This window comes from Vanellus vanellus, assembly GCF_965231255.1.
Source record: "Vanellus vanellus genome assembly, chromosome: 3".
Lineage (NCBI taxonomy): Eukaryota > Metazoa > Chordata > Aves > Charadriiformes > Charadriidae > Vanellus > Vanellus vanellus.
Window position 1 is genome coordinate 12,823,253 of NC_138907.1, and position 9,781 is coordinate 12,833,033.

The 9,781-nt window shown below is 40.5% G+C and overlaps 1 protein-coding gene across 1 annotated transcript in view; it reads left to right on the forward strand.

The window, feature by feature from the left end:
• Window positions 1–4,438, forward strand: part of WDPCP (WD repeat containing planar cell polarity effector) — a gene marked incomplete at both ends in the record, with an annotated part of 57,714 nt that extends 53,276 nt beyond the window's left edge. Inside the window, 2 exons of the mRNA XM_082480228.1 lie at window positions 4,218–4,281; window positions 4,367–4,438. Of these exons, the coding sequence (XP_082336354.1) occupies window positions 4,218–4,281; window positions 4,367–4,438 (136 nt within the window). The remainder of the gene's footprint in view (window positions 1–4,217; window positions 4,282–4,366) is intronic.
• Window positions 4,439–9,781: the final 5,343 nt, after the last annotated feature.

The following is a 9,781-nucleotide window of genomic DNA, read 5'->3' on the forward strand; positions in this document are numbered from 1 at the left end:
ATATTTTTAAGTTGACCGTTTTCAGCTTGAAAAACTTATCTCTGTCGTTCAGAGACCGCATTCAATGCAGGTGTTGTGGAATACAAATGGCAAAATTCTGCCTTGTTGATATATTTGCAGAACCTCTCATAAAAACTGAAGAGACTTCTTCAGGACAGAATCCGGGCACACGATTTTGATCTTTAAAATCACCTTCTTTCTGAACATCCAGCTGGAGGAAACCCTGGGCGTTTGATTCTCTTTGGTAGTGAAAACCAACAATAGCCTCTCTGAAGTTAATAGATTATTTTTTTTTTATTTCATATCTGTTTTATTTAAAAATGAAATGCTTTCCTGGCGTCTTGTCAGTTAAGTCACATACTTAAAATAGAAGCAGGTAGCAGGTCTGCATTCTTCTCTGCCTCGACCATTTTTGCCCCACATGACCCTTGTCGTATCACTCACGTTTGTCTCCTTGTCTGTACAATGGACGTACTAATAGACATCTTTTTTAAATTTTTGCAGGGTACACAGAAAGGTTGCGTAAGTGCATATAATAGTATTATTTTATTACATGAGAATTTGAACTTCATATTGTACGTGCTGAACAGCTCGCAGGGAAATGCTTTCCTGTCTGTCCGATATAGTTAATCTCAGTTTGAGAGTTTTCATCTTGAAGGTCATATTTCTGTTGGCTGTCACTTTGACCAAACAAGTGGCTGAACTTCATGGTTTACAGGCAGATTTCCTTATCTCTCTTTTTCAAGAGACATATAAACCTTGATTGCTGGAGTTATTGTGAAGCAAGCAATAAGGAACAAGGTGAAGGAGGGGTGGGAAGACGCTCACTTCAAGACTGGTACCCTGTAAATGCCATTTTTGAAAGCAAATATTATACCTCGTAATTGTAGCACAAGAACAAAAGGGAGGGTGTTTTGCTTGGGTTTTTGTTTGTTTGTTTGTTTGTTTGAGGACAGACTCTAAGTGAAGTGTGTTAGCAATAGCAAGAGGTCTTCCCATGATACAAACCAGCATTATTAGCTTGAGGTCTCTCTCTTGTTGTTCCCGTAGAATAAAAACAGAATAAAACCGGCACAAGTTCCACGCCAAAGAGACTCAAAATAACAAGTATCTTATAGCAAAGCTAGTTCGAAAAAAACTGGACATTCTTGACTGATTTAATACCGTTTGCCTAAATAATGCAAACTTGTCACTTTCTTTTGAAACCTCCACCTTATCTTAAAGCAATTCCATTTATAATAATTTATGAAGTATCTGTGGTTGTTATTTCCAGCTCTCTCAGTTTGTGATAGTCTTTTTTTCCCCCCTTTTTTTTTAACCCTCAGTACAGATCTGAAAATAATGAGCTCACTTCACAGCTTTATGAATAGGGGCCATAACAAGACTGAAGTATGTATGCTGATTAAAGGAAAAAGAAAAAAATAAATTTTTGTGGAACAGCAAAGAACTGATGGCTTTAAGGCCATGACTCCCTTTTGCGGGTCCATCAAATGAAAAAGTTATTTTACATTTTTGCTGTGGCTAAAGCAAATGTCATTCAAATAGCCTGTAGAGTTAGAACTTTGGAAAAACAAAATAACATGATGCAGACAGTCTTTTTAATGAGTCGTATAGCCGGTTTCTGTTTGGTTTCCAATTTCCCCTCTAAGTACTAAGAATGTATATTTAATCCATAATTGAAAAGAAAAATGTGCCGGGAAAAAAGATATATACGATAGCTATTCAAGATACCCATATTTTAACGTGTACTTATTTGTCTTAATTAAAGCGTCGCTTCAGAAGCAGCATTACAACACAATGTATTTTAATGGCAAATCCTTCGTAGAAAGCACGTTGAAAAGCTTCCGATACGTAGATGTGCATGATAAAAATGGTGGTGCACTGCCTCTTGCCCGGTGATCAAGAGGTTAACCTTAATTCCTCTCTTCCCCTCCCTTAAACAAGTTGGGTGAGGAGGGCTGCAAATTACCTCTTGGAAGACACAGCGGGGAGATTAGCTTTAGGGAGGAGAGGACTCCCCGCTCCAGCTCTTAGGAATCTCACCTGGAGAGCGAATTTCCTTCACTACTTATGCTGACATATTATACCTTCTTGTCACGAATTATTATTCCTTGAGGAAAAGTCCTCGCCGGCTCTGTCTTGCAGTCTGCTGACTCATTCCATGTGTGGTAGAAGAGGAGACAGCAATAAGACTGTAGCAAGAGAGAGGCAGAAAACTGCTTCAGCTTTGGCCAGAAACAGGAGTCCCCAGTACAGTACATTGTGGCCCACATGTGGGCCTACAAGAAAGCTGTAGAGGGACTTTTTACAAGGGCATGTAGTGATAGGATGAGGCAGGATGGCTTTAAACTGAAAGAGGGGAGATTTAGATTAGATATCAGGAAGAAATTCTTTCCTGTGAGGGTGGTGAGCCCGTGGCCCAGGTTGCCCAGAGAAGCTGTGGCTGCCCCATCCCTGGAGGTGTTCAAGGCCAGGTTGGACGGGGCTTGGAGCAACCTGGTCTGGTGGGAGGTGTCCCTGCCCAGGGCATGGGGATGGAACTAGATGATCTTTAAGGTCCCTCCCAACCTACACCATTCTGTGATATGGGACTCCTTCACCCACCAAGGTGAAGGATTCCCATGTTTCCCCTGTGCTCACACTAGCCTGAGGAACAGCTACAGCATTGCCCAGTGCTTGCTAAGATACCCTCAAGGTACAGAACATGGCATCCATATGATGCTGTCGGACGACATTCATTGGGCAAGCACAATAGACTACTTTTTAACACTGAGAAGTCACAATGGTGCTTTTTCCCCACTGGGGAAAAGAAGTCATCTGCTTCCCAAACTTCGAGCATCTACACCTGATCTATTATTGAAGTTGTTGACAGGTGAAAAGGGGGAAACTTTACCAGTAATGGGAAAGATCCAGAAATCATTCTATGTGGAATCAATCTTTTACTTCACAGCTGAAATAAAATTGGGGTATTTTGTTGGTTTGCATACCTAAAAATAATCACCCAATCTATTTCTGGAGGTATTTTTAAAGAGTTTAAAACGTGCAGCAGAAGAAAAGGCGTACAAATAGACTCTCTTTCTCACAGCACAGAGTGATTGTCACGTCGTTGTTCTCTACATCTAGTGTAAGAGGGGCATTAGCCCAATGCAGAATTTCCTGTTGTGATTAGTGTTTGCCAGCGCAGTGCTGTATATATTCTCAGAAAGCTTCTGATGGATGGCTTGGTTCCTCCCGCTTCTGTGGAATTCCCAAACGAGGGGTATATACAACCTTCCGCAGTATCTCCATCCCATGTAGGCATTTGCTGTAATTAGCGGGAGATGGTGTATGGTCTCTGGGTAGGAAGATGGTGGCAGTCTGTGTGATTACGGAAGGAAGAAGCTGTTGTTCAGCAAGCCCTCAACCCACCAAAGTAATTGTCTCAACATGCCACGATACAGCCCTCCTGGGTTAATGGGTAAAGGTCAAGTTCCACATCCACGCTGCTACCTTCCTACTCTACTGCGTCTCTAGGTGACACTCAGGTGGTGCCTTCTAGAGCACTTTCAGAGGTAATTTTTGCTTGTGGATTTTGCCCTTTTTCTCCTTGTTTTATCTCATTGTCACCATCTTCTTCACCATAGGATCTTCAGAAAACCCTCAGGAGCCTGTGCTAATACTGGGCTGAGGGAATTTGAAGGCCAAGCAGTGCCACCCCCTACCAAAAAGTCCTTGAGCATTCGTGACTGTTTAGAATGACTCGACTGGATTGTCAGCTTCAGAGAGCTGTATTGAGGGGTCTGTGAGGGCAAAACTCAATGCAAACTTCTACAAGGGTCTCTGAAGTCTTGTGAGATTTGGGATTAGTCTTTTCCATAGGGGATTTTGAGGTTACTACCAATGTTACTTGGGCAGGTGTTTATCTGTGCTGTGGCTGGTATCTTTCAAAGGATCAATTTGTTATGATCCGCAGTACCTTCAGTTCCCTTCAGATTCAACTAGATCTGATGGGACTCAACACCAAATATAACTCTTGCTGAAGGTTTTAAACGATGGTTACGGGTAGTCACTGTCGTACCTCATAGTTCTGCAATCTGAGCATGAGCACATCAAGTTTCCTCGGTAAAACTTCAGCATCACTTTTGGCAAGACTTGAAGGACTCCATCTGCCCATTAACAAAATTTGATGCAGCTCTTTGGTTGTCCTCAGCAAGTGACATGTTTCCTTTTTCCTGCAGGTATCAGAGATTTGAAAAAGCATTTCTGCTAGCTGTTGACATAGGTGCTCGGGACCTGTTCATGGTGAGTCATTTCTGGAGACAGAGGCTTTTGTCAGGATGTTCATTTTGTAAACATTAACATAGATCCGTGTCATTTGCAATCTTAGACTCATACTGAAGATGGAACTATTCTACCTGGTTTGCCCTTTGCCATCATGAAACTCGTCAATAGGAACTGAGTGTCTTTAGAGTCATTGACATTTTCCCTACCCTGGCCTAAGGGCTATTCTTTATTTTCCAGGAATTAATGTATATGTTTCTGAACTTTCCCCTTCTTCATCTGTCCTGATGTGGGTAAATGTCATCTTTCACTCTAATAAGCTTATACGTTTCTAATCCGTTCCTTTAAGAAGTACAACTGCTGAGTCCCAGACACAAGAGCCGGCAGTGTCCTGGGGATCCTGAATGCTCTTAGTTTGTCTCTTAGGGTTTTGTGAAAAGTGACAAATTATGAACGCTTCCACAGGTACTTTTAAAACAACAAAGCTCAGCAGCATCAACCCAAGGGTTTTTACATTTCATGTGCTCTCTGCCCCCTCCCATTTAATTAGCTACAAAAGTAAAATTAACCAGCTCTTAAAAGGTCCTCTGTGTGAGCTCTGCAGGAGGCTCTTGTTTTATAAGATCTTGCACCACAATGTCACAGTGAGGTCAGATGGACAAAGCCAATCGTGCTTTCCTGGTCTCTCAGCATGTTGCTGCTCCACAGCTGATTTCATTGTTTTCAAAGAAACAATAGGAAAGGGGCTTGTTGAAAAAAAAGGCCCTTTGAACGATTCGTTTGCTTGACTCTTTTGCATAATGAAGACATTCTGTTGTTTAAATTAAGCTTTGACACTAGATGTTAATATCATTTATCCCATTAAGTCACTTGCCCTGCTAGTTTGATCTTGATATTTAAATTGTATGTTAAATTACACAATTAAATCCTGCTTTTATGGGTTATGAAAATTCCCTTCTAATTATATAAAAAGTTGTGTGAACCTTTTGATGTTTTTTTCACGGCTCTAATCATCTGGCTTGTTCCATCTAATTAGAAAGATGTGAATACTGCGATAAACTTTTCTAAGTATGCATCAAAAGAATGTGATGGAAATGTCAGACTTTTAGGAAATTCATTACACGTTTTATGTTTACTCTCCTTGATTTTTCCTCTTTTTAGCTCAGCTTTTTCCTTTTCTCTTTTTATTTAATGGAACTTCTTCAATACAAATTTTATACCTAATCAAGCTAAGCACTGCAGTCACATAGAAGATTCAACCGTAACCTGACTGTGGCAGGTTACAGCTTTTTGGCAGGGGCTCTCCCACTGTAGAGATAATAAATTCTTCCTAAGTCATTTCAGCTGTTCTGGCAGAACAAATGTCCTGGTGTTTGGCTGGCCATCTCAAGGGCCCTCTCTCGTATGGCTGAGAGCATGTCCCACGTGATCTTTTCCTCTTTCCTTCCCTCCCTGACAGCAGGACTGAGGGACCACCACTGTCCCAGGGTGGGGAACACCATTGTTGGGTCAAGAAATGGGTGCAAAGCTGCTGATAAGAGGGAAGGACCATCAGTGCCTGCTCCACAAGTGGTAACGTCCTCTCAACAAAAAGGTTCTCCAGCTGTCTTCAAGAGGAGTTTCAATGTTCACCGAGAAATTACCTCCATCCTTCCTGCTCTTCCTTGTTTTCCCTTTCCTCTCTCAACACCTACTCTTCATTCCCCATCTCACCAATGCTCTTAAACATAAATATATATTTCTGCATAGTTCCTGCTGGCTTACATTACTGTGGGATCAAAACCAGTTCTATATTGTCCTCGTTCTGCTTGCATTACCTCTGAGATTCCTCGTGCTTTCCCCTAAATTACGCAACAAACAGCACGCCCACCTGTCTCTTCGAATCCTCATTTAAGTCTCTGCCTTCTCTGGGGAAATGTCCTTTCACTAACTCATCTCTTAAGTAAGGGACTAACGAACAAACTTCACAATAAGCCAACAATAGCACCGCTGCAAGACTGCTAAGGGCAGGACTCAAGAAGTTTAAAGGTGGATAGCTCATAAAAGGTATTTATTTGTGCCAGGGTAATTTCTAGGGAATTGGGTTTCATTGCACTAAATACTGTGTGAAAATGAGATAACCCCTTCCCTGAAAGCTTACAGTCCTTCTAGGTACTAGGTATAACAATACTAGTGCTAAGCAAGGTTTGTGCATCCTTCACTTCTGCTTAACACGGAATAATTTGTACATATTGTTTATATAGGTCAAAATGCAATTAATAACGTACTACTTGACTTTACCTGTATTTAAAGCATTTATAATTATGAGCAGTACGAGTAACTAATATATAGGTCAATTATTTGTCCTGTTGTTTTACAGACCGACCAAATCCATTTATAAAACCTCAGGTGGCTCTAGGAGTCACACCACCTTATTCCCAGTTAATGTAATGGGATTTCGAAAAGAAACAGTAGACTAAAGAGAGCTATCTGATGACATAAGCGAAATGCACAAGAAAAAAGAATCTATTTAATAAACAGGAACAGGGAAGGAACAGAAAAGGCAAGGCTAGAGAGGAGCAGATATAACAGAGGCTGAGGAGGATCCAAGAGTTGAACACCCATCTTCTGAGACTTCTAAGGAAAAAAAAATTCTCTAAGGAGAATTTATCCTGAGTATCTTTTTTCACTAAACAGCATTCCTGTTATTTGTTTTGATATCGCAAAGAAGTTGGAGAGAACGCTATCTGAGGGCTGATTTCTTTCATGAAAAAAGAAAAAAAGGAAGAAAAAAAAAAAAAGGCTTAAAAGTTAGTTCTCTAGCTATAGCGTCACTAGTGTGATGCCATAACAAGACACATCAGACACTGCTGTGTACCCCCATCAGCTTTACCCCTCACGTCATGTCCAAGTCCATCAATTATTATCGTCTCCTACAAAGTTCAATAAAAAAATGCAGCTGAAAAGGACATCATATCGTGAACAACAGCTACATTTATTGGACAGTGACTGATCCAATCTGTGACAGAAAAGATCAAGCAGTAGAAGGGTTGTTAGCTTTAAATCCTTTTGTAGTATGCTCCAGCTCTCAGCTGCTGAAAATTCAAAAGGCCATCCCGTGTACCAAAAAAAAAAAAAAACCTGCAAGGAAAAGACACTTTAATAAAACTGTCAGATCTTGGGTGATACACTGATGAGGAAAGTGCGTGTTTCGAGGAAATGTTGGAATTTTGCCCAGAAATATCCTATAGACAAATGCGCATCAGTGTTTCGAATGACTTTGGCTCACCGAGGGCCGGCGCTGTGAGTCACAGAGACGAGGGTAAAAAGGAAGTAGTCCAAAAAGTAATCAACCTGATAAATGATAAATGCAGCCCTTTCAGCAAACGCCCGATAAGCAGCTGGAAATTGTTTTTATTGTCACGATTGCTTTTGAGAGGGACATGATCTTTCAGCTGATAAGTTCTTAGATAATTCTGTGAAAAAATCTGTAATTAATATTCAGCTAATTTAATCAAATTTTTCTGTTGTTCTTTAAGGCACCCTGTAATCAACTGGTTTTTTTATTTATTTTTCTAGTTTTATTCTACTCAGAGATTTATAAATTCTCAGCAAAATCCAATTTTGCTGGGTCATTTGAATGAGGAACATCTAAATTTGATCTGGGATTGTCTAATTAGCAGGTTTTATATCTGTGATCTTTTTTTTCTAAAGCTTGTTTAGAGACAGAGATAAGAGTTACTTTTTTTTTTTTTTTTAATTCTTTATGACAGCAACTTCAGGAACCACAAAGAAAGCCACTTACCAGCCTACTGCTCTATCTTTATTTCTTACAAAGCCCCTGTTAGTTAGCAATGGATATGTAGCATCTTTACACTTCTGTCCTCAAAACATGGCCAAAACCAAGAACTGAACGTGACGGATGTTTTGATGCACATCCTCTTAACTGGAAGACCTTTGTCATTTTCTGCAGTTGTTTCTGTCCCCAAGTTTATTTAAAATCGCGTCGAAGTGTACAACACTTCTCTGAGTTTAAACTACAAAAAAGACAGCCATTGAGCATAGTCAGAATATATTTTACATTAGCGAACACAATCTGCCTATACATTCAAATCTCTGTGAGCTCAGACTTGTTGGAGAGCCCTTAGGTTTTCCATTGTTATCTAAATAAGCTGACAATATCTAGTGTTTAATCTTCATAGAAATCATACCTTGCTATTCAGGCCCTTTTCTCCTGACAACCACGTTAGACCTACAAAGAGAGGAAGTACAGAGTTCGCAACAAGTTCGTAACTCATTACTTTGCCCCGAGACACTTGCACATTTTTTTTTAAGTCACACCTGTGTATGCAATGAGAAAATGTTGCCGTCTCCTGCGGACTGTTGGGATCCTGCGAGTCACTACCAGGGTATCCTGCAGAGTCAATCTCAGTTTCCCTAACATGCTCGATTTGCTTCTTATTTTTGTTTTAATTCTTTTTATTATCAAATGAGAGGATAATAAAAGAAACATCTTTTTCTCCTAACGCTATTATCTTTTTTTCATATAGCTTCTCTTCCTAGAGTACAGTCACTTTTTTCCGTAAGACTTTCTTTCTTTCTGTGGCAGTAAACTCACACCCAGAAGAACAGTTTCACCTGAAATTTTCTGCCTTAGTGAGAATATAGTTGCTTTTAAGGTATGGAGAGATCAATGTTTCCAGCAAGTACTCCTTTTCCCTTTAAATTCCTGCATGCAGAACAATAGCCAGGAATGACTTAACTCTTTGGATACCAAACAGCATCTTCAGCAAAGAAGTGGGAAAAGGAAACTTTGCCAACTGTTCTTGGGTTTCCCTCACTTCATCCGTTCACGCACAGAGCCGTGTGGCCATGATGCCAAAGGAGAAGGGGGTTAATTGTCTCTTTATCAATGGTGAGAGATGAAACTTTTCTTCAAGGGTCAAAACCAAGGACAGTGAGACTGTAATTTGTCAGTGGGAATATGTTCTCCCACAAATCATGCTGTATGTAGTAACGGTGGGTTTCACCTAAAGGGTTAACATGCAATAAAAAGCCTTGCAATTCAGCACAGAATGGTACGGCCCCTGCTGCAGCCCGCTGATTTTTAACCCTAGATCAAGGACTAGAACCAGAGTATTGGCTACTGTTCATGCTAGCCAATGATGTTTTTGGAAAGCCCTTTGTGGTCCAAGAGTAACTTGGGAATCCTGTCACCTGCGTGGGTGTTAGAACCATTATTACATCCAATATCAGCACAAAGAGGACCACCATCACCTTACTCAGAGAACAGTAAGGGGAACATGACAACATCCAAACAAAAAATGAGTCCCAAAAGAGCTTTACCCCAAAACTCATGTATTAGGTGGAAACCTTAAATAGGAGCTGTCAGCCAGAAGAGTTCCAGCACTTCAGATCTGGTTTATGCAGAGCCACCTCCTCTCAATCCTCTCTTAATTCACGTTGCACCAACAGAAGTTACCTTAAAAGCAGACGAATTGTTTCTTTCATGCACTAAGTCAATAGCTTCACTTTTATCAGG